We start from the raw sequence: 25,772 nt of genomic DNA, 5'->3' as shown, positions 1-25,772 counted from the left end.
CAGAGGGAGAAGCAGGCTACATGCAGGGAGCCTGATGTGGGACTCGATCCCAGGACTCCAGGATCATGCCCTGGGCCAAAGGCAGGCGCTAAACCGCTGAGCCACCCAGGGATCCCCAAAAGATTACTTAAACTCTTAAAAACCAACAACAAATTATTTAGCTAAGCAGGCTATGCCACTTCATTTGGATAATCAGATTTTTATTAGTCTTTGTATTGCTTGATATCTTCAGATGTTGATCTTGAAGTAACGGTTTCTTCAGAGTTAAGCTAGATGTGAAACATGAAGTTTCATATTCCTTACTGATACTGGTATGTTTTACCTAGTATTTCACAACATTAGACTCTTTGTTTTAAAGAAGATCAAAATTAGAAGCATTTTGTATTCCTTAGGGTCAGTAAGCTTTAGTTTCTGGTCCAAGTGGGTTTTTAATGTTTTGACAAAAATTTTTAAAGCTTATGGACTAATTGTAATTTTTTCCATTGCTTCTTGAGATTGCGTCATATGGCTTTAGCTTGCAGTTACTTGTACAGTGTCCTGCAGAGTGCATAGTGAGGGCTGCCTATATTTGCTGTGCTTTCCTTGTGTGTAGTCTGTGTTGGGTTTTAACTTAGGAAAATTGATCTTTCAAGTTTTACTTGGTATTGCATGTACAGAGAGTAGCACAAGGCCACTAGCTCTTGCGTTTCATAGGTTTTTGTTGTTATTCCCAGGGCTTTTTACTCCAGTATTTTATTATGAAAAAATTGAAACCTACAGAAACATTGGAAGCATGTTTCCGGAACAGTGAGCACCGTATATTGACTTAGCTTCTACAATTAACATTTTATCATATTTATCATTTACTTACCATCCCTCATCCCTCATGAATCTGCCAATCATAGCTATTTATTTGATAGGTTAAAAGTCATAGATATTAGTACACTTCACGCCTAAACATTTTATCATGCATTTTATTAGCACAGGGCAGTTTTTAAATAAGAATTCTTTTTTTTTTTTTTAAGATTTTATTTATTCATGATAGTCACACAGAGGCAGAGACATAGGCAGAGGGAGAAGCAGGCTCCATGCAGGGAGCCCGACGTGGGATTCGATCCTGGGTCTCCAGGATCACGCCTTGGGCCAAAGGCAGGTGCCAAACTGCTGCGCCACCCAGGGATCCCTTAAATAAGAATTCTTTGTCCATAATCTTTGTTAATTCTGAAATGTCCTGACAGCTTCTTACTCCACATTTTTTTTTTAAAGATTTTATTTATTTATTCAGGAGGGACACACACAAGAGAGAGAGAAGCAGAGACACACACAGGCAGAGGGAGAAGCAGGCCCCATGCAAGGAGCCCAATGGTGGGATTCGATCACGGGACTCCAGGATCACATTCTGGGCCGAAGGCAGGCGCTAAGCTGCTGAGCCACACAGGCGTCCCTCACTACGAATTTATCGTTAGTACTGATGGAGCTGTATTAGCACATGTTTTGAAGTTAAAATGAATTAGTAAAATACTATATCTTAAAGTTGTTACTGTTGTTAATATTAAACAGTGTTTTAGAAACCAGCATAGAAAATTTAGGGTTAGGTTTTTCCCCCCAATACAGTTAACCATCTAATGAGATGGCTTCAGTATCTCAGGATTATTATTTTTTGAAGATTTTATTTTTAAGTAATCTCTACACCCAACATGAGGCTCATACTCATAACCCTAAGGTCAAGAGTCACATGCTCTCCTGACTGAGTCAACCAGGCATCCCTCTCAGGATTATTCTAATGTAACCTATAACACTCGTCTCCACATCTGCTTTTATATTTATGTTTTTAAAGATTATTTATTTATTTGAGAGAGTGAGGGAGCACATGCATATGAGCATGAACAGCAGGGACAGAGGGGGGAGGGAGAGAGATTTCCAAGTAGACTCCATGCTGAGTGTAGAACTGGACGTGGGGCTCAGTCTCACCACCCCAAGAACATGACCTGAGCTGAAACCAAGAGTCAGATGATTAACTGTGCCCACCCACGTGGCCCCCACACCTGCTTTTAAAATTAATTATAGAGTAAAAAAAAGTTTTGTTTTCCCTAGGATCAGTGAACTTTGGTTTTCTGTTAGATTCCATAACAAAAAAAATGTATCTAGTCCATTTCCACAAAAGATTTTGATTTAGTAGTACATTATACATTTTCTCATTAAAAAAAAAAGGATTTTATTTTTAAGTAATCTCTACACCTAGCATGGAGCTCAGACTTAGAACTCTGAGATCAAGAGTCACATACTTTTCTGACTGAGCCAGCCAGGAACCCCTGTTTCCTAATTTTTCTGTGTTACCAAGTACCGTTGAAGTACAATGAGCTGAAATATTTAAAGTTCATTTCTACAATTGACATAATTTCCAATAACCCCGAAAGTTTTCTTGTGTCTCTTTGTTGTCCTTCCCTCTAATCCAAACCCTAAGGATCCTTCTGCTTTCTGTTATTTTAGGTTGCTTTGTATTTTCTAGAATGTTATGTCAGGAATCATTTAGTATATACTTCTTTTTTGTTTAGCTGCTTCTTAAAAATATGACATTGAGATAATTCATACATCATACAGTTGACTTATTTAAAGCATACAACTCCATGATTTATAATTATTCACAGAGTTGTGCAACCATTACCATATCTAATTTTAGAACAGTTTCATTAGCCATTTTCAGTTTCCCCCCTCCTAGAACTTTAAAAGGTGTTGTTTTACTGTGTTCTTGCCTCTATGGTTTCTGGTAAGGAGTCCATGGTCATTGAACTTGTTTCCCTGTCAGTAGTGTGCCATAGTTTAGAAAACGGCCTAGAAAAGTTAGGGTAGCCCCCCCCCCCCCCAGTAAAGTTAAACATCTGCATAAATGACATTGACAGAAGGCATTTTTTTGTTTTTTTTTTTCCTTTTTTTTAAATTGGAATTTGATTTGCCAACATATAGTATAATACCCAGTGCTCATCCCATCAAGTGCCCCCCTCAGTGCCCATCACCCAGCCACCCCATCCCCCTGCCCACCCTCCCCTTTCATCACCCCTTGTTTGTTTCCCAGTTAGGAGTCTCTCATGTTTTGTCACTCTCTGATTTTTCCCACTCATTTTCTCTCCTTTCCCCTATAATCCCTTTCACTATTTTTTATATTCCCTGTATGAGTGAAACCATATGATTGTCCTTCTCCGATTGACTTACTTCACTCAGCATAATACCCTCCAGTTCTATCCATGTCGAAGCAAATGGTGGGTATTAGTCGTTTCTAATGGCTGAGGAATATTCCATTATATATATAGACCGCATCTTCTTTATTCATTAATCTTTCGATGGTCACCGAGGCTCCTTCCACAGTTTGGCTATTGTGGACATTGTTGCTATAAACATTGGGGTGCAGGTGTTTTGACTTTTCACTGCATCTGTATCTTTGGGGTAAATACCCAGTAGTGCAATTGCTCGGTCGTAGGGTAAACTCTAAGGAACCTCCACACAGTTTTCCAGAGTGGCTGTACCAGTTCACATTCCCACGAACAGTACAAGAGGGTTCCCAGAAAGCATTTTTCTGTAGTTCTTTTTTTTTTTTTTTTTTTTTATTTATTTATGATAGTCACATAGAATGAGAGAGAGAGAGGCAGAGACACAGGCAGAGGGAGAAGCAGGCTCCCTGCACCGGGAGCCCGACGTGGGATTCGATCCCGGGTCTCCAGGATCGCGCCCTGGGCCAAAGGCAGGCGCTAAACCGCTGCGCCACCCAGGGATCCCTCTGTAGTTCTTTAGCTTCCTGAAAGCATATTCTTTTTTTCCTCTCTTTGTTCTTTGGGTGAAATAATTATTGATCTACTTTCTAGTTTACTTATCATTTCCTGTCATCTCCATTCTGTTTTTGAGCCAATCCAAAGAAATTTAATTTCAGTTGTGTATTTTTCTTTTTAATTGTTAAATTTTAATTCTTAAATAGTTAATAGGCAGTGTTATATTGGTTTCAAGTGTGCAATAGAGTGATCCAGAGCTTCCATACAATACTTGGTGCTCATAACAAGTGTACTCCTTAATCCCTATCCCCTGCCCCACCCTCTGGTAACCATCAGGTTGTTCTCTGTGGTTGAGTTTGTTTCTTGGCTTGTCTCTTTCTCGTTTCCTTTGCTTAACTTGTGTGTTTTTCATCTCTAAATGTTTTAGAAATGAAACTTGAACTTTTGAACTATGAGTTTTCAAGGTTTTTGTTTTTTGTTTTTTTTTCCTTCATCTCATGAACTCTAGTTATAATTACTGCTTTAAAAGTCTTTGATTGCGGGGCAGCCCGGGTGGCTCAGCGGTTTAGCGCCATCTTGGGCCTGGGGCATGATCCTGGAGTCCCAGGATTGAGTCCCACATGGGGCTCCCTGCATGGAGCCTGTTTCTCCCTCTGCCTGTGTCTCTGCCTCCCTCTATCTGTGTCTCTTATGAATAAATAAATAAAATCTTTAAAAAAAAGTCTTTATCTCAGCAGAGAGGTTTATCTGATATTTTCAGCATCTAGATCAGCTTGGCTTGGCAGCTGTTGAGCTACTGGTGATAAATACCTGGTTTCTGTTGGGAGTTTTTCCTGCCTGTGCTGCTGCCACCGTGGTACTGTGTGACTGGGGCCCCTCAGGGCAGAGCTTTGAGGGAGGAAAAATGGGAAATTTATGCCCTCACAGTTGCTGTCATAAATAGTGTCTTTCTTTCTTTCTTTCTTTTTTTTAATAGTGTCTTTCTTCTGTACTTATTTTTTAAAAACTATATACAGTCCTTATATTCTTGTTTTTTCTGTTTTGTCTGAACTTCATGTAATTAACAGGAATAGTGAGTTATAGTGGGCTCTGGTGTCATAGTGCAATCAGTATTTCTTATTTTTTAGGCCAGATATAGTAAGGTACTAAAGACCTCATAGTAGTTTGCATTTGAGTATGTAAAATTCTGATTTGGTAAGAAATATTAAGAGATACTACATAATAGGTATTGTGCAATGATCTGTTCTTTAGTTTCTGAACAGCTTAATATACCATTCTTACTTGTTGTCATTAAATTTATTCTTTATGATAGGTTCAGGTGTTGCACAGTTCAATGTTGGACTGCTGTTGTAACCTTAGCCAGTCAGCTCTCCCCTTCAGAAATCATCTTCGGCTCTATAACTATTATGAAATATGAAGGTGTCCTCCCTGCCTCCCCTCCCCTCCCCCTTTAGGCAGGATGACAGTAAAAGACTTACATCTATCACATATGTTCCATAACGTAAGAAACCTGATATGTGAATCAATTTGTAGGTGTGTTGTTTGGACTGGTGATGAGCGGGTCTTCTTTTATAATCCTACCACCCGTCTTTCTATGTGGGACCGACCCGATGATCTGATTGGAAGGGCAGATGTTGACAAAATTATTCAGGAGCCTCCTCATAAAAAAGGAATGGAAGAAGTGAAGAAACTAAGTAAGTTTTAAATTAAGAATTTATCCTCTAATTTTATCATTCTTTTAATATTTTTATAGAAAATATGAAGCCATTTAGGAAAACTTGCTATTTTCAAGGAATATAAGTAATTTAATAAATGGGAAATAGACTGCTATGCTAGTTTGAACTCAGTAGTAGAGATACTAAAATATAGAGAGTTTGGACAACTGTTTTTTATAAAATATTTATATGTATATTTTTTTGACTTTATTAAGATTTTTAGTCCAAAATATATTGGTTCTGCTATGGTTTGTTTGCTTAATAATACTAAAATATTGCTCAGTTGAGCCATTTAGCACTTTGTAACCAGTAATATATTTTTTGAAATAATTAGAACTTTACAGAGTATTTTAAAAATACTTACTAAAGTTCTACAAAATACAAAATTTTATAAGAATATAAAAGCATACTCTTTTAAAGATTTATTTTTATTAGCAAGCTCGTGAGGAGGTGGAGTGGGAGAGAGAAAAAAATCCTAAGCAGACTCCCCACTGAGTGCAGAGCCCAGCTATGACCCTGAGATCATGACCTGAGCTGAAATCAAGAGTCAGATGCTTAACTGACGGTGCCACAAAGGTGCCCCAAAAGCTTACTCTTTTCAAGTAGATGAAATTTAGGGAAAGTAAGTCTTACTCTTGATAATACAGGGACAAAGTTTATTAAGAGATTGTCTTTTAAGGTGTGGAAAGCATTTCACTATATATGACACAGATATTTTTACATCATTTTTATTGCATATTTATCGGTAATTTGCCCTTATATTGACATAATTGTATTTTTATAGGACTCCTCCATCTGCCGTAGAAGCATAAATGAATCCCCTTATACTTCCAATGTAATAAATCCTAATGTATGTCATTCATAATAATTGAGAAATCTTCATGTGTTATATATATATGTGGTGCTACATTTTTGTTTACAAGTCCTTTCTAAATCAGTGAAGCTTTGCCTGCCTGTGCTAAGGATGCTGGGCACCACTTTTTCCCTTCAGCAGTATTCTATTTTATAGCTGTGATACATGACACTATATAACCCTAGTGTTGAACCATGCCAAGGAGGTGTGAGGTTTGCTTTTTTTTTGAATGTTTTTTTTAAATATTTATTTATTTATTATTTATGATAGAGAGAGAGAGAGAGGCAGAGACATAGGAGGAGGGAGAAGCAGGCTCCATGCCAGGAGCCCGACGTGGGACTCGATCCCAGGACTCCAGGATCGTGCCCTGGGCCAAAGGCAGGCGCTAAACCACTGAGCCACCCAGGGATCCCCTATTTTTTTTAATGTTTTCAGATATTTAATTCAGTTATTTGATAAGTACATGTCTCATGAATAAACTTTACAAAGTGAATTCGAAATTTAATGTAAAGGGAAGATAAATTTAGGAAGTACAGAATTGTGTAATCTTTTATAAAGGAGCGTATTATAGGGTGGATATTTTTATATAAATAGTAATTTTTTAAAAGAAAAGATTGTGTAATATGTGCATGTAACTTCATAATAATATTTGTTATGTTTTTGCCAGGACACCCAACCCCTACAATGCTGTCCATCCAAAAGTGGCAGTTTTCTATGAGTGCAAGTGAGTAAACTCTTAAATTGTAGCTATTTTTAATACTATTAAAGCAAGTATTCTGGTAGTGGCTAACGGAAGGATTCAGACTTAAATGTTTTAACTGTTGCTTGCTTATTTTTTATTCTGGCGAAATTTAATTAAATTTGATCTTACAGTTAAAGAGGAACAAGAATTAATGGAAGAACTTAATGAAGATGAACCAGTTAAGGCCAAAAAACGGAAGTAAGTAATACTCACAGTTCATGTAATTCAGGTAGATAATACGTATTTTAAAAGTTGGTTAGGTCACAGTCAGTTTGTGGTCGGGACAGGTAATGTGTATGTTGTTAGGAGACAGAAGTCATGATTGCTCTGTAAGACCTGATACTATAAAACTTTGCTTTAGAATGTAGAAATGGTGTCCCTTTTATTGCTAGATTTTCAGAATATTTGATTACTTAAATATGTATTATAAAGCTAAGTGACATTTTAGGAATAGTTGCGAAATTACTTTCAGACATTCATTAAGCCTAAATTTTACAACAAATCTCCTCCTTACTAGTAGAACCCAACAGAGACCATTCCAGAAATTTCAGACGCACAGACTTCTCTCTCTTTTTATGTACTTGTCACTTAGCTAGTCCTTGGGTCTGTGTCATTACTGCGTGGTGAAGAGGGAACCTGTGAGTTTAGAAAATGCTTTGGGGGAAAGAGATTGCCATACATGGGAGCATTTAGGTTGGCCAGTGCTGTGTAGTTGGTTAAAATTGTAATGTTTCTAATTATGGGGGGTGAAAGGCTGGGGTAGAGGGTATTTGTGTGTTGGGGGGGTGGGGAATGGGACCATTATTTAGCAGCAAAAAGGAAAGTTTGAAGACATTATTAGGAACTGGATGAACTGTAGTCCTTATCTAAAAAGGACAGATTGAATGCAGCCAAATTATGGCAAAAAAATCAGTAAGACAACCCCTTGGAAGGGTGGTTCTTTAAAAAAAAATCATTTAGCAACAACATTAAGAAATTAAGTTATTAAAGAGCATCACTCATAATCAACCAAAGTAATATAGCTGTTTTCATTTTTGCAGTTGACTTTTTAGTTCTTGACCAAATACGTAAATATTTTTATTAGTTGTAATCAACTGATTTTGTGTTCTTGAAAAAAAAATCTAGAATAAGATGTTTGTTTTCTTAATCATTATAAATGACTGTATTCATTCTGTTTATATAATCATAATTTTGGATGTTCCTACAATGTTAAACTTTTAGGTTGTTTTTAATTGTTTGTTCTTATAGACAACTCTGTAAGGTTTTTAACTGCTTTTATCAGGAGAATGTCAAAGAAGTCCTTTATGTGGATTGCCCGAGCTTCTCTATTTAGGTACAAAGTTAAAAGCCTATTTTTCCTGGCTTAGTTTTTCTTTATTTCTTTTATTGAGCTAGATAGTGATAGTTTGTATTGTGACATTTCCATTTAGTGTAATTCTGTAAAGGTTATTTGTTTTCATTAGTTATATTTCTTGGATGTCTTTTAATTCTTTATTTAAATAGTTCTTAAATAAATTATTATAAGAGGGTATATTGTTTGGCAAATTACTTTTACCTGTTTGTTTTGTGCATATCTTAGGTCACAGACTATCTCGCTAAGTTCCTGCAGGTCACGGACTATGTCTTCTATTTCTTTTGATTCATTCCCTAAGTTGCTAATAATCTCTCACTTAATATATTTGTGGGTCAGCCTTAGTTCCATTTAAATCTCCTGGGCTACCTTCACTTCCCTATATAGTATGCTTTTGAAATTGATGATGTTTTTTGTCTTCCTAATTCCCTTAAGTTTGTGGAGGGCATGTGAGCCAATTTTATTTTTATACTTAGCAGATCATATTTAAGAAGGAAGATCTGCTCAGACACACCCTTAACTTAACCTTAACTGAATCACTTACTGTTTTGGATTATTCACATGAATGGGCCTTCTTCATAGTGCAGATGTTTGAGAGGTGACTCCATTTCATGTTTACAATCTCCCTTGAGTGAGAGCAATAGCAACAGGGTTGTCCTTAGCACTCAGGTGCATTTTTGGAGGAAAAAGAAGTAGTTTAGTCATTGATGAACAATTCTAATTCCATCTAACTACTCCTGGGCCTATGTTGCTCTCTGGGACCTGTCCTTCAACTTAAATCTCAACTTACCACCCAGAAAGTGAGTAAAAAAGATGTCAGGTAGGTAAGGTATATATCTCACGTATCCACTTGGCCAAGTTTGCAGATATTTTCATTGTATTTTCAAAATGAATATTTTAGATTACTAAGACTTATACCAATTTTTATTAGATTAAAAAATATTTTATGCATCTATAATGTAAAACATTTTGGAAAATACTGTTTTTCCTATATCATTTCAAGAACTAAAATTATATTTTGTGCTGTTTGTTTCTAACACATAGAGTCTTACTGCAATGTTAGTTTTTTGTTTTTGTTTTCAAAAGTAAGGTAGTTCATTCTGTGTATCAGAGGGAGAGACAGCACAACAATATAGCCATTGTAACATCGTTAGAAGCTCATTGTAACTTTATTATTATTATTATAATGAAAGTTGCTTATCCCTTAGATTTCATTTGAAACCCTCAATATAATTTTTTTTTGCCAAAAATATGCTGCTCAGTAGTGAGTCTTGAATATTCCATTGATTTAAAGATTTTAGTAAGATTCCTTATTAATATATTGTCAGTTGATGCTTTATATTTTATTTTTTTATAGGAGAGACGATAATAAAGACATTGATTCAGAGAAAGAAGCTGCCATGGAAGCTGAAATTAAAGCTGCCCGAGAAAGGGCCATTGTCCCTCTGGAGGCCCGAATGAAGCAGTTCAAGGACATGCTGCTAGAGAGAGGGGTCAGAAAACAATCTTTGGGGGAGATATTTCTGTTTTGTATAAGTAATATAAATATGTCTTGCTAAAAGGTCAAATCTAAGGTTAGTGCTCATGTTGTGGGGGGGGATAAGGGAAGCCTATCAAATTACTGTACTCAAAGGGCCTTTTTCTTGGCTCATCATATCATGTTTAACTAAATGCCATTTTACTATCCTTTTAAATACAAATAACATTTAATATGTATTGGGTCATTACATTTTGGTGAGTAATATAAGATGCGTATTAACAGAGTATTAACATTACAGAGTGGCGGACTACGTGGGATAGGTAAGGTATAAATGACTCTTTAATATTTTCACAATGGCTTTTGGTTAAAGGAGAACTGGTACTTACTGATATTATTAATAAAGTTTAATTGAGAGAGGGTTTCAACCTTTTGGTTATATTCACAGATTCATTTGAGTAAGTATAATTGTTGAATTTAAAATCACAACTGTTCAAAAGATTGGAGCAAGCATGGAAAATCAAAATGCAAATCTTCAAGGCTTTTTCTGATGTACTGATTTTTAAAATGTCACACAGTAGTGGTTATTTTAATGAGTAATTAAGTGTGTGTTATTTCTATATAATATAGAAATGTTCAGAGCCAATTAGTGTGGAAATTTGCTCTTGCTAGCCTCCCACTGCTTGTCATTTATTAGTGATGGAAACTTCAGTATGGTTTTTATTATGTCTCCTTTTTAAGCAGATGTCCTGTAGATTTCAAGGAAAATTATATGACCTTTATGTTTTTAGAGCCAACTTAATTATGAAGCAATACATTTTTATTTTAAAGGTGTCTGCTTTTTCAACATGGGAGAAGGAGTTGCACAAGATAGTTTTTGATCCTCGGTACTTACTTCTCAATCCTAAAGAGAGAAAACAGGTAAAAGGAAAATAACATTTAAGAAATGTATCTCCCTTTGCAGCATAATTTTTACAACATAAAGAATAAACCAGCATCCTCCTCTCCCCTAACACAGTACTTTAAAAACATAGTCTTAAACCTTAGAACACAGTGATCTTCTATGTGGACATTTCTACCTCAGAAATATTTGGATAGTTTTGCCTTTATTGTGGCTGTTGCTACTGCTTCATGAGCATTTTGTCTTTATGCCTTGTACACACTGAGGTTATATTTAAGAAGTTTTCAAAATTCATTTCAAATGTGCTTTTTAATTTACTTTTTCTTCGGCAAATGATGGCAAATTGAGAGTAGAAAAAAATGTCAAAATAGAGATGAGTAGAAAGGAAAAAGAAACACATGCAATCCTACCCAACTGATGGGATCATGACTGAATACTGGTGTTATAACCTTCATGACTATTAGTGCCAATATATGTGTGTGAATGTGTGTGTGTTGCATATAGGCAATATTCAAAGGCACGTTTACGTTTCATGTGCACATTCTACATCAAAGTGGCAGCTGTTAAAATGTCTTTTCATTATACGCTTAAAGAATTGATGGACACTTGAGGGTCTCTGCTGAACTAGAGTTAACACCAATTAGAGTTGCCTGGTTATTGAGTTGCCATTGATTCCCATGATGACTCAGTGATACATATCCTCTCATAGTGATTGCTTCTTCCTCTAAAGCATTGCACACTTCTAACTTAAATAGCTTCTGAATTACCTGGACCACCCTGACACTGATCTCTGTAGAATGGTGAGTATGTTGAACCACTTGCTATAGGACTTTTGGGCTACAAGATTTCATTTGGTAGTCTGTTCTATTATATATTGATAATTTAACGGTTGGAATAATTCTCTACACTGCTTGTACCATTATGCATGTAGGTGTCATCACAAACTTTTTATGAAGAGAGGACATTTATAGTGTGCCAGACCTGTATTTTAGTAGGTGTAATAGAAAAGCATGACTTCCCAGATAACATTTGCATCTGCATTTCAAACGCAGTAGGGCTTTTTTGTGTTTGTTGTTATTTGTTTTAAACTGTGTAATGGTTACATTCTCACCTGGGGTGATGGCCCTATCAAAAAGTATAAATCAGCCTTGATTTTTTACTTCTCTCCACTGTACATTTCAAGTCTGTCAGCAAAATCTACCTCCAAAAGCTTGTAAATACAACTTTTTATTCACCATTTCCCCCACTATCACTGTATTTCAAGCACCGTGACCATTTCTTGGTATCTCTGTAGCCTCTGACTGATCTCTGCTTCTTCCATTCTTGCTTTTTTTTTCAAAGTTTGTTTTATTTGTTTGTTTGTTTATATTATTTATTTATTTATTTATTTATTTATTTATTTATTTATTTATTTATTTAAGACACAGAGAGGCAGAGACATAGGCAGAGGGAGAAACAGGCTCCCTGCAGGAAACCTAATGCAGGACTCAATCCCAGGACCCTGGGACCATGCCCTGAGCCAAAGGCAGATGCTCAACCACTGAGCGACCCAAGCCCCCCATTTTTGCTTTTTCTGTTGTCAAGTTCTTTTTTTTTTTTTTAAGATATTATTTATTTATTCATGAGAGACAGAGAAGCAGAGACATAGGCAGAGTGAGAAGCAGGCTCCATGCAAGGAGCCCGATGTGGGATTCAAACCCGGGAATCCGGGATCACGCTCTGAGCCAAAGGCAGACACTCAACCCCTGAGCCCCTCAGGCATCCCTGTTGTCAAGTTCTTTTTCCACACAGCAGCCAGATTCATTTTAAAGTTTAAGTGACAGGGCAGCCCGGGTGGCTCAGCGGTTTAGTGCCGTCTTGAGCCCAGGGGACCTGGATCCTGGAGACCCGGGATCTAGTCCCATGTCAGGCTCCCTGCATAGAGCCTGTTTCTCCCTCTGCCTGTGTCTCTGCCTCTCTCTCTGTCTGTCTGTCTCTCTCTCTGTGTCTCTCATGAATAAATAAATAAAATCTTAAAAAAAAAATAAAGTTTAAGTGACAGATGAAGGCATTGTTACTGTTGCCTTGCTTAAAAAATGTGCGGTGCTTCCCATTTCGTGTAGGATAAAATTGAAATTCTTTATCATGACTTACGAGATTCTACTTACACTCTTAACCGCATACTTCTTGAAGTTCTTTTCTTAGATTCATTCATCCCAGCCACCCTTATTTTGTTATGCCTTGAACAAGTTAGGCACAATCTGGTATTTGTTTTTCCTGTCTGGAATGTTCTTCCCCCAGGTGTTTGCATGTGCTCCGTCTTTTTATTCAGGTGTTTGTGCGAGTGCCTTCTGATCAGTGTATCTCTTAGCCTTCTTGCTTTTATAGCACTCATAGCTCTGAATGTCTAAAATTATCTTCTGTCATCTCCTAAAAATATAAATATAATATAAATTCTGAGGGCTAGAACTTTGTTTTGTTCATTGCTGTATGTGTAATGCTTGGAGTGATGCTTAACCTAAAATCTCTGGAGGTTTATTTTAAAATTTTTGTGACTTATTCTTCATGCCACTGAGTGTTAACAGTTTCTTACTGAGTTAAATTACAAGTACCTATTGAGAACTAAAATTCTTTCCCAATTTAGGAGGCATTTTTGTAAGCTGATGGTGTTATCTCCTGTTAAGAGAAATTCTTAGAAAGAGGAAAAATAACAAGCATTATTCTGTTTAAATAAAAACTATACCTTTTAAAAGTTCTCATGCTGGTTGAGTAGAATTCTTAGAACTAGAGTGTAAGAAATGAAAAGAGAAGCTAACATTTGGCATTAATCCCTGTACTTTTTCAGTACTTAGTTTTATTATTTGTGTAAGAGGAGAAACCAAGGAGAAACCAATTAAATACTAGGATACGTATTTGCACTTTGTAACTTCATTTCAGAAATGTTTGTTTTGATTTTAAAAAATCTTAACAGTTTAATTGAAAATGTCTTATAATCTAAAAGTACATCTCTTTCACTTTTGTCCTTTTCTAGTTATCTATAGATTTATGTGTATTTTACATCATTATAAAATAAGTATTTTATATAATTATAACCATAAATTTTAACTTTAGATTTTCCTTATATAATTTTTTTTTAATTGGACTTCTTGACCGTTAAGGTGTCTTCCAACTCTTTTTTTTTTTTTTTTTTTGAAGATTTTATTTATTCATGAGAGACACAGGCAGAGGGAGAAGCAGGCTCCATGCAGGGAGCCCGATGTGGGACTTGATCCCAGGTCTCCAGGATCACGCCCTGGGCCGAAGGTGGCGCTAAACTGCTGAGCCATCCAGGCTGCCCTCTTGTTTTTGATAAAAGATCACTTAAGGAGTCAGAAATATTTTTGTTGATTTGTTTTTTGTTTTGATAAGTTTTAAAGTGAATAACAGGGCGGTCCGGGTGGCTCAGCAGTTTAGCACCGCCTTCGACCCTAGAGACCCAGGATTGAGTCCCATGTCAGGCTCCCTGCATGGAGCCTGCTTCTCCCTCTGCCTGTGTCTCTGCCTTTCTCTCTCTCTGTATCTTTCATGAATAAATAAAATCTTAAAAAAATAAAAATAAAAAATAAAGTGAATAACATTTTTCAACAGAATCAGACCATTCCCATATAGGATTTTTGCCTCTGATGTAGAGACTAGTTATGCTAATGCTTTGAAATAAATTGTCTGTTACCTTATTTCAAAATAAACATTTTAAGTAGTATGTGTTATTGAGAGCTTTTTATGATTGATAGTGTTATAATATGGTTTAACATTACCAGGATAGTTACTGTTATCTGGCCAACTTGGCCACTGTTCACTGAGTCAGTATCAAATTATAAATTAAATTGAAGTGAGAATCAAATAATAGAGACCTGTTGAAAAGGAAAAACTATTCCTCTACGCATTAAATACTTGGACATCGATTGTGTAGGTGTTTTTACACATTAGTTCTCTGACAATAGCTGGCTGACCAGCCATTAAATTGAGTTCTAACACCATCGACATGGAGTTAGAATCAGATCCTACAGATTAAGGGCTTAGTCCCACAAGACCTGCCTTCTCTTCAAATGCCAATAACAAGTAATAGGTTCCCAGATTCTGCACCCTTTTGTTCAGTTTGGCTACAAATCAGAGATTCCCATGGTACCCTCCTAAGGTTTAATAATTTGCTCTCATGGCTCACAGAACTCTGGGAAACATTTATATTTACTGGTTTATAATAAAGGATATGTTAAAGGTTACAGTTGAACAGCAGATGATGTATATAGGGTGAGTGAGGTCTGGAAGGGTCCTGGGTGCTGGAGCTTCTGTCTCTGTGAAGTTGGCAGTATACCATTCTCTTGGCACATAGATGTGTTCACCAAGCCAGTAGCTCTCTGAATCCATTTGGTTACAGTTTTTTATGGAGGCAGCTTGATGTTGGCATGATCGATAAATCACTGATCATTTGTGATTGGACTCAGTCACTAGCCTTTGAAAGTTCCAATTCTCTAATGATATGGTTGGTTCCACTGGTAACTGCTGTCCTGTGGTTATGTAGAAGATTCCCAAAAATCACTTCACTGACACTAACTTAAGTATCGTTGAAAGGGCCCTTGTTATGACCAACAACATTGTTCTTTTCACCTTTCTCTATTTCAGATCTATAGGACAAAAGCCAGGTACAATAGTAGATGCCCCTATTGCTCTTATCACTTAGGAAATTATAAAGGTTTTAGGATCTCTGGCCAGAAACCAGGATGAAGACCAAATATATATATTTTATTATTTTTTTTTAATTCCACTTAGCATACAGTGTAATATTAGTTTCTGGTACACAGTGTGGTGATTCAGCACTTTATACAATACCTCATCCTAACAAGTGCCCCTGACCTCTTATCTCCATCATCTGTTTTCACCCATCCTGCCACTTATCTCCCCTCTGGTAACCATCAGTGTGTTCCCTATAGTTAAGAGTCTATTTCTTGGTTTGTCTCTCTTTTCTCTTTACTGATTTGTTTTCTTAAATCCCACATATGAGTAAAATTATTTGGTATCTGTCTTTCTCTGACTTATCTTGCTTAGTGTAATACTCTTTAGCTCCATTTATGTTGTTACAAATGGCAATTTTTGTTCTTTATCAGATATATTTTTTTATTAATATTACACTCAGACTTTTCAAAAACTTGTATTTTGAAGAAAAATAAACATACAGAAAGGTCTAAAAATCATAAGTTTCAAAATTGCCCATACTATGTAATGACCTAGATTAAGACATGGAAATAGTTATGCAAGACAGCTAAGTCCTAAAGGTCTGTACAGCAATAGTGCCTGTAACAAGCAGAACTGCATTGGATGCTCAAAATTTTGCTAAGACAATAGATCTTTTATTAAGTGTTCTTAATATCCCATACAAAATAAGAATAAAAAGGGCTGAGGAATGTTTTGGAGGTGATAGATATGTTTTTGGCATAGACTGTGGTGATGGTTTCTCAAATGTATATTTATCTTCAAACTTAATCAACTTGTATACATTAAATATGTGTAGCTTTTTGTATGTCAGTCATACCTCAATAAAGCGGTGTAAAAAAAGAAAAATGGAATATTACCAACACTCTAGAAGCTGCTTTGGTTTAGACAGTATAGCCTTTTAGAATGGATGATTTTGATTATGTCTGTAAAAGTCAACTAGGAAGTCTTTGAAAATTTGCTGACTTTCATGGTGTTTATTACAACATTTTGTTCACAAGTTGATGTAAGAAAATACTTAAAATAGAGAACATAATAAAGCTGAAGTGTATTGGGAAGCATGACACATATAATTGGGAGAAATTTGGAAGCACAACAGAACTCCTAAGTTTCTTTGAGAAGTTAATCTTAGCTAGTGATTTCTGACCTTGATGTGGGATATTATTCCATAGGAAGGGATGTGAAGTTTTCTTGAGCCTCTGAAGAGAAAGTTAACATAGATTCTCTTGGGTTTTATTTGTAATTTACTACCTTAACAAATAAGAAAGTATATTCCAAGGGGGCACCAGGGTGGCTCATTTGGCTCAGGTCGTGACCTCGAGGTGTGAAGTTGTGCACCATGCAATTGGGCTCCCTGCTCAGTGGGAAGTTGGCTTCTCCTCTCTCTCTTCCCCTCCCCTGTGTACCCTCTCTCACTCTCTAAAATGGAGGAATCTTTAAAAAAAGAAAAAAAAGAAAGTATGTACCAAGAAAGGAGAGAGGAATTGAAAAGAGCCCTCTTTTCCAATTCCGTCAGCATGCAAATTGTAGTGCTATATTTAGAGGGTACTGAAAATGATCTACATGCCTATCGGGAGACCAACGAGATAATGGTAGATATTTCCACACACCTATTAAAGACTAGTAGAGTTATATGGTCTGACCTGGAAAGAAGTATTAAGTGTTTAAAAGAAAACATTTTTTGTTTGACTTTTTCTGAAGATGTGCATGCACACATTTAAAAAGTCAAATAGTTCCATAAGATATGCTAGGAAAGGGATCCCTGGATGGCACAGTGGTTTAGCGCCTGCCTTTGGCCCAGGGCGCGATCCTGGCGACCCGGGATCGAATCCCACGTCGGGCTCCCGGTGCATGGAGCCTGCTTCTCCCTCCGCCTGTGTCTCTGCCCCTCTCTCTCATTCTATGTGACTATCATAAATAAATAAAAATTAAAAAAAAAAAGATATGCTAGGAAAAATATTAGAGGGCTGTCCCAGTTGTGTCTTTCTGAAAACAATTCTTCCAGAGCCTTCTGACATGCTTCATTCTGGACTGGTTGCCCTCAACACCTGAAGTACAGCTGTTACCTTTGGGAATGACCACTCTTTACCACCATCCTGGGATTTCCCTAATCTCTCTTTTTTTTGGGGGGGGGGTTGGGGGGTTCACCTATTTCCTCCATCATAAGTCTTTTCTTTCTTGGTTTACTCCCTTTTGATGCATTCTTTCCCTGTAATAGCTTCTTGGGAGAACATGCATGGGAAGTAAACTTCTGAGGCCTTGCATGTTTGAAAATACCTTTATTGTATACCCTTAATTTGGAATTGTTTGGGTAAGATATTTGAAATTGGAAGTCTTTTTCAGGATTTTGAGTATGTTATTCTTTTTCTGGTTTTCGGTGTTATTTTGGAAGCTGTTACTTGTTCCTTCGTTTATGGATATATTTATTTTTCCTTTTGTAGGCTTTTAGGATCTTCTCTTAGTGTACAGAGTTCTGAAATCTCACTATGATTGTGTGTCTTCGTGGAAGGGGCCCAGTTTGCTGGGCCCTTGGTGGCCCTTCCAGTATGTGAACTTGCATCTCTCAGTTCTGGGAGATTCTCTTGTATTGTTTTTTTTAAATTTGTTTCCACCTATTTACTTTTTCTTTCTGGGACAGAAATTTTGCCCTTGTGGGCTTTTCCTTACACTCTCTTTCTCTTGTTTTCTACTTCTGCTCTTTTAAAAAACAAAAACATTTTGGGTGACTTTCTCATCTTTACAGCCTAATCCTTTAATTTGATTTTTCATTTCTTCTGTCATCCTTTAATTTCTAGGGTTTCTGTTTTCTTTTCCCTGTTTTATGGTTCCAATTTCTTAGTTTTATGAGATTGTTGAGGGTTTGTTTTAAAAATTTTCATTTTCTCCTGTGTCTCTGCGCTTCTCTCTCTCTCTCTCTCTCTCTCTCTCTCTCTCTCTCTCTCTCTCTCTATCATAAATAAAGAAATAAATCTTTAGAAAGGGGGGGTGGGGATCCCTGGGTGGCTCAGCGGTTTGGCACCTGCCTTTGGCCCGCGGCGCAATCCTGGAGTCCCAGGATTGAGTCCCACGTTGGGCTCCCGGCGTGGAGCCTGCTTCTCCCTCCTCCTGTGTCTCTGCCTGTCTCTGTGTCTCTCTCTCTCTCTGTCATAAATAAATAAGTAAATCTTTTAAAAAAATAAAATAAAAAATAAAAAATTTCATTTACCTGCATAGTTTGTTTTCTATTTTGGTTTCTATTTTTTTATGTTGGAGAGTTTCCTTAGATAGTCTTTACAGAGACCCTGGCTGCTCATGATTAGGAATGAAGCACTAAAATGCTCTTTGGGCACTCTGAGTGTCTGAAATGGGGTCCTATGACTTGGCTTAGTATAAAGTATAAAGCATGGATTCTCAATCGGGGCAGTTTTACCCCAGGATACGTTTTAGGTTGTCGAGACTGAGGGGGTGTTATTGGCATCTGGTGGCCAAAGATGCTGTTAAATATCATCTGGCCCATGTGTCCTAAGTGCTGAGGTTGAAAAACCCTGCTGTAGAGTGATAGCCAGTGTGTTGAGGATCTCCTGGTGCAGGTTAGTTTTTTAGGCTGGTCAGATTTTTTAAAAGAACCTTTATAATGTTCTGATGAGGCACAGCCTTACGGCTTTTGTTCTGGGAGAACTCTGTCTTACTCTTTGGTATGTAACTGATTAACTTGCTGTTTTCTCAGTCTTGTCTGCCTCATTTCTAATTTATGTTTCCCCCTAGGCCACAGATACTGCTTTACCTTTCAGAGCAAGGATCAGCAAAACTTTAACATAAAGAGTCAGATAAGAAATATTTTAGCTTCAGGGGCCACATTAGTGTAATCCTGCAGCTCCAGTGCAGGAGGACCCATAAATAGATGTAAAGGATGTAAACATGACTAAATAAAGGTTTACTAATGGATCCTGAATTTTGGATTTCATCTGATGGTCATTTGTCATGAAATGTCATGAAATTTTCTAGTATTTTTTTTCCTAACCATTTAAAAATGTTAAAACTTTTTTTGGGCTGTGCAAAAACAGGCAGCAGGCCAGATTTGGCCAGCAGATTGTGAATTGCCAACCTTTGTTCTAGAGAATAATCACTTGCCTTTTACTGTGAGGTTCAGGAGTGGCAGTGCCCTCCAATAGGTGAAGTTGGCAAGGGAGATCTACTGATTGACTTTTTCTTAAACAGACTGATTAAGATCAGTCTGTCTTTACCCTCACTTCTCTGGATATCTGGTGCTGTCACTTGTGGAGCTTTTTGAGGATTCTCTAATTAAAATTTTTTTAAAAAAAAGATTGGTTTCTTTGTTTTCTTGATTGCTGAGTTACTCAGGTCCACTTTCTCACATCTGCCAAGTCCTTTCCTACTTATACATGTTCTTTTTACCTTTAAGAGTTGCTTTTTCTCTTTTTCCCATTGGCCTGTTCTTGATGGTTTGTAACTTAAAATGTTCTATTGGCATTTTATTGGCATTTGAAGAAAACAGGAAACAGTCATGGCATGCATGTTCAGCATATTGTCTTGTCTATATACATTGTTAAGTGGGGAAAATATTACAGGATATATGTAAAGCATTACATTTTGGTGAAAATAACTATGTCCTAAAGAGAAGCACAGAAATCAATTTAAACTATCTGTTCCAGGTTTTTTCCTAGAAGAGATTTGGAAGGATTCTAATTTCTTTATATTGCCTGAAATTCAATTTGAAATCAGGGAAAATGTATTCAATTTGAAATTAGGGAAAATGAAAATTAAAGATGCTTTTAACTTTCTTCTAGAAATCTAAACAGAGGATTTGTGAGACTTGCTACAGATAACTTATATGTAAATGAAATATGTGTAGTTGGCGCATTTATCTATTCTAGTTCGGACAGAGATATTTATTTAGTATTATAGATTCCATAGTTTGGTAATTAAATGATTTGTATGAAAGACTAACTTGTCAAATTGGTTTATTTTTGTGATAGGTATTTGATCAGTATGTAAAGACGAGGGCAGAGGAAGAACGCAGGGAAAAGAAAAACAAAATAATGCAAGCCAAGGAAGATTTCAAAAAAATGATGGAAGAAGCAAAATTTAATCCGAGGTATATGATTCATTACTTAACATTTCAAAATATCTATGTGCTTTCTCCTAAGATCAGTTAAGAAAATGTGTATCTTTTGGATAATTGGATTATTTGATTATTGGTTGCTGTATTTCCAATCTTCATTCTTAATATATTTCCTTTAGAGGAATCTCTTGTGCCCTTTGAGAGGCATTGGTTTTTGAGAAGGCTACCTTTGTTTTAAAAGCTTCCCTATGAAACGAATTAGGGGTGGTGGAGGGGGAGGAGGGCGGGGGGTGGGGGTGAATGGGTGACAGGCACTGAGGGGGACACTTGACGGGATGAGCACTGGGTGTTATTCTGTATGTTGGTAAATTGAACACCAATAAAAATTAATTTATTAAAAAAAAAAGCTTCCCTATGGGAGTAAATTTCCTTCTGTAGAAACTGGCAAATGATTTAAAAAAGAAAAATCTGTATCTTTTTAAAGTCTGACACATAATAGATTGTAGAATAGGAACATTATTTTGAGTGAATTGAAGTGGTAAAGGACTTCTGCTTTTGTCTGACATTTTCAGTTGATTGTTAATGGGTATTGAATCTGTCTAATGTATAATGGGCTGAAGAAGATGAGACATTTTAAACTTACGTGGCTAATATCGTAACACAATAATGGCATCTATTAGTGGATATTATATGTGCTTTTAAAAGTATATGTACATCTCATACTTATTTTTCAGGTAAGGAAAGTAAGACAAAGTAAATTAGGTAACTTGCCCACGTGAATCTGGGGTTTCAGTTAGATTCCATTGTTAACATTGAATAGGCAAGGGAGAATTACTTTCTTATTTATGGCTTAGTTTTGGCAGTGGTGTTAGGCTGCTATGAACAATTTGTAACATGGAGAATCTCCAACAAAACTGTAGGGTAGAATTATGGAGCATCTGGGTTAAGTGGTACTTTTTGTAAAAATCCATTTTGTTTCAACAGTTGCTTTTGTCATTGGAGATAGAGAAGAGTGATGCAATTTGAGAAAGTGTATTTAGTATTACGATTTTATATTTAAAAGATGAAGAGAAACCTATGGCATTAATACACATTTCAGACAAAGTTAACAGTATTTGTGTTTCTGAAGAATGCAATATTTGTAAGGACGTAATTGAGTCTCTCTCTAAGGCTCTCTAAGAGTTCTTAGGTCTTAATGTTTGGTTAATCAGAAGAGTGAGTTCTTGGGTAAGATACTTGGGAGTGGGTTATTAAAGACATTTTGGGAGGCAGTTGAGGAAATTTGAGCATAGTTTGTTATTACATGATATTAAAGAATTGATAATATTTTTGGGTACTGTGGTTGTGGAGGGAAAAGGATTTACTCTGAGGGAGATACATGGCTGAAATATTTATAGATTAAAGTCTCATGATGTCTGCAACTTGTTTTCAAGTGATTCAGCAAAATACATCTATTTATTAAAAGCATTATGGATCTGGCAATAACTGAAATTCAAGAGATACCCATTTTGTGGATTTGACAGATTAAGTTTGCTGTATCAAGTATCCTGCTAGTGTTCTTTTGGAGCTGATAGAATTGTTTGAGTGATCTGTATTTTGCGGGTTACTTCAAAAAATAAAGCCATGAGGTACATAACTGGAAGTCTCGCACCAGGAACATTGTGCTGTATTGCTATATTAATATATTTAATAGTAGCATAGAGATTAGGACCAATTTTAGTGAGTGGCAGAAAATGAGGAGGAAAAACTTAAAATGGATAAAATAGTGTGCATTAACTTAAGTTCACTTTGAAATGGAAGAAAACCTCTGTCACTAAGCTTTTTAGTAGAGTTTGTAAAGTCCTGGAGCTTATTCTAAGGAAAAGAATGCTTGGGGAGAATTACCTTAATGCCCATTTATACATCTTTTTTCTATTTTGATGGAAAGGTTAAGGCATTCTTCGTAGGGTCAATTCCTGGTCTCCTGCTTCTATTATCCACCTTCAACTCTCCTTGAGAGAAAAAAAAAAATCTCCTCTTACCAAAGCAGTGCTTTTTGGAGTTAAGAGATAAGTCATATAAAAATCTATCTGAATTTAATGCTAAAACTTCATCTTAGTCTTTTCTGTGAAAAATCATAATTATTTACCTATTGTATTACAAGTTATAGAAATACCTATAAAATAATTAAATTCTCACTTTTGTAAGTTGATTTTGCATTTTAAAAAGTTTATTCTTTAATCATAGTAGTAATTGCTCTTCTCTCTTAAGATTATAATGCAAGGTGCTTAATTTACCATAAAAAGAAAACATTTGGGGATCCCTGGGTGGCTCAGTGGTTTGGCACCTGCCTTTGGCCCAGGACGTGATCCTAGAGTCCCGGGATCGAGTTCCGCTTTGGGCTCCCGGCATGGAGCCTGTTTCTCCCTCTGCCTGTGTCTGCCCCTCTCTCTCTCTCTCTCTCTCTCTCTCTCTCTCTCTCTCTCTCTCTCTCTGGCTATCATGAATAAATAAATAAATAAATAAATCTTTAAAAAAGAAAAAGAAAACATTTGATGGACTACATATGATCCCCTTTCTGGGACATCTGTTTTTTACCTAGAAATTTTATTAAAGGTACATACCCATTATTCAAACCAACTGCAATATTTCATTAATGAAATTAGGTATTGTAACATGTAAAAGATTGTTAGAATCTGGATTTGGCTGCCAAAGTGTAAAAGTAGCAAACAATAGCTGTGAGTGATACTTCTAGTTTTCAGTTGCTGTTTTAATTTAAATTCTAAATTTTGAAGTTAACCAGTTTTTTCTTTATAGTGAAAGTTGTAACATAATCTTTATTTTAACACCAGAGAAGATGTGTTTTATAATTGCATTGAAATAGTTAAATAGTTCTTAAAAGGAGAAAGTTAAATTTATTTTTCCCCTCTAAAAAGATGCTAAATGGGGGAGTATTTATTATAAAAGCAAATTATTATTATGCATCAGATATTGAATTCAGATATTAAACTTCAGATATTGGAGTATATCCAAACTGAAAGCTATATTTAAAGCCTTTTATTTGTGAAGAAAATTTTTATGCTGAGCCTCATTAGCCCTCATAGGCCTCATCTTTTTATATAGCCTGCTATATATTACTAACCTTTCACTAAACATACCTTAATTGTGCTTTTTGGATCTCTGCATGTTGATGTTTTCATCCAAACCAGGGAAAGTTTTGATGAGCATTTTTTCTGCTCTGATTCATTTTTTTCCCTTTTAGAAGTCTAATTACACTTATTTAGAGTGTTTGGTATTTTCGCACATGTTCCTGAGACTATCTCCGCCCCCCCAATTTTTTTCTTGCGTATTCTTTTGGTTAGGTAACTGGTACTGATCTAACTTGGAGTCACTGCCTCTTTATTCACTGTCTATTCTTTTGTTAAGCCCATTCAGTGAATTTTTCCTTTCGGTTAACTTTAGGTTCTTTTTTTTCTGTTTTTAATATCTGAAACTTTTTTTTTTTAATTTGTATTTATTTATGATAGTCACACACACAGAGAGAGAGAGAGGCAGAGACATAGGCAGAGGGAGAAGCAGGCTCCATGCACCGGGAGCCTGATGTGGGATTCGATCCTGGGTCTCCAGGATCGCGCCCTGGACCAAAGGCAGGCGCCAAACTGCTGCGCCACCCAGGGTTCCCCTGAAACTTTTTTTCATTCATTAAGACTTTGTTTTTAGTTCTTTGAACCCATTTTTCTTTAATCCTTTCAGTATAATTATAATAGATTATAATATATTAGATTATAAAAGGTTTATCTCTGCCTAGAACAACATCTGGGCATTTGGGGGTTAGTTTCTGTGGATTTAAAGAGTTTTTTGGTGTAGATTATGCATTCTTTGTATGTTGAATGTTTTCTTATTGAATGTTGGAAATTCTGGGTATTTTCTTCACAGGCAGTTCATTTTATTACAGGCTGACCTTAATTTAGCTTTGATTTAAGGTTTTGTCAGTGCATATCTTGGAAGGTGAAAGGTTTTTCAGTGGTCCAGCTTTGTCTCCCTGGTGCACCTTTTGTGGACTTTATTGTTCTAATGTTGTTCTTTTTCTGTACTTCTCAGTTTCTATGTAGCACTTTGGTGGGGAGTGTAGTCTTTGCCTGCTTTGGGACAGTTCAGCCTTGGTGGTCTATTTACTCATGGGGAATTGTTTTGTGGTATAATTATGGGGTACTCTCTTCCAATAGCTTCTTCCTCTGCTATTTTAGCACCCAGACTCTGATCCTTACTGTTTATGGCTATTGAGACCACTATATCCTTGGAGTATAACTTCTTGGGAAATTGTCCCATGGCAAAGGGCAGTTGGGACACTCCTTAGTCTTAGAACTCTTACCTGTTGTCCACTGTTTTAAAATCAGTTGCTTCATAAATTTTGTCTTGTCTTATGATTGTTTCTGGAAGAAGAGCTAATTCAATAAAGTTACTCCTCCATGGATGGAAGCAAGATTCAGCCTTCTTAAGTCTCTGGAAGCACATACATTTTTTTTTGCTCTTTGATGTGTTATCCCCCAGTATCATGCTGATAGTTTGCAAATTGCTAACCACATTTTCACCCTTTAGCCATCTTTTACTCTTTTCTGTAGCTCATTGTTCACTGTTTAGGTAGATAAGGGGCTCAATGATTCTTTGGCACATATTCTTGCTGGCAAAATGGTCTTCTGCTATACCTTTCTACAAGAGAAATAGCTCTACCAAAGTTAGCACACTTGCCATTTTGTTACAGAGCTACTTTTAGTGAATTTGCAGCCAAGCATGCTAAAGATTCAAGATTCAAAGCCATCGAAAAGATGAAAGATCGAGAAGCTTTATTTAATGAATTTGTGGCAGCTGCAAGGAAGAAAGAGAAAGAAGATTCGAAGACCAGAGGTGAGAAGGTAAGATGGTTTTAGTTCCAGCGGTGTGATTAACAGGAGTGTGAATAGAAAGGGACTGATGTGGGGGGCTGTGTTGCTAATCTCATTCAGGAGCATAAATTACAGGACCCACAGTTACTGTTTAGCTTTATAAGTTAACTTTTACGATTGTTTATATGTATGAATTGTCACTTCACTTCCATGATATTTATTTTAATAACGTGGCTAAACTACATAGATTTGCTTTACATTTTATTTTACATTTACAATTTATTAATACTGAGATGCCCAGTAAACCCAGAACTGTTAGATCTGTCTACTCATTGGTGCCTGTT

The 25,772-nt window shown here is 36.3% G+C and overlaps 1 protein-coding gene across 5 annotated transcripts in view; it reads left to right on the top strand.

Annotated features, from left to right (window-relative positions):
* The window catches only part of TCERG1 (transcription elongation regulator 1), a 65,044-nt gene that overhangs the window by 27,884 nt on the left and 11,388 nt on the right, over nucleotides 1-25,772 (top strand). For 3 of the 5 annotated variants that reach the window (XR_008665240.1, XM_055331262.1, XM_055331259.1), the window contains 8 exons: nucleotides 5,274-5,434; nucleotides 6,976-7,032; nucleotides 7,182-7,248; nucleotides 8,333-8,383; nucleotides 9,759-9,894; nucleotides 10,710-10,799; nucleotides 20,481-20,599; nucleotides 25,308-25,458. Coding sequence is in view for 4 of the 5 variants with exons in the window: in XM_055331262.1 (XP_055187237.1) it covers nucleotides 5,274-5,434; nucleotides 6,976-7,032; nucleotides 7,182-7,248; nucleotides 8,333-8,383; nucleotides 9,759-9,894; nucleotides 10,710-10,799; nucleotides 20,481-20,599; nucleotides 25,308-25,458 (832 nt within the window). In the remaining variant the exon portion in view is untranslated. The remainder of the gene's footprint in view (nucleotides 1-5,273; nucleotides 5,435-6,975; nucleotides 7,033-7,181; nucleotides 7,249-8,332; nucleotides 8,384-9,758; nucleotides 9,895-10,709; nucleotides 10,800-20,480; nucleotides 20,600-25,307; nucleotides 25,459-25,772) is intronic. The other 2 variants (XM_055331263.1, XM_055331261.1) reach the window with 1 other exon arrangement.

Source organism: Nyctereutes procyonoides, unplaced genomic scaffold (assembly GCF_905146905.1).
Source record: "Nyctereutes procyonoides isolate TBG_1078 unplaced genomic scaffold, NYPRO_anot_genome, whole genome shotgun sequence".
Lineage (NCBI taxonomy): Eukaryota > Metazoa > Chordata > Mammalia > Carnivora > Canidae > Nyctereutes > Nyctereutes procyonoides.
Note: the sequence above shows the minus strand (reverse complement) of the source record. Positions and strands in the feature narration are given on the sequence as shown.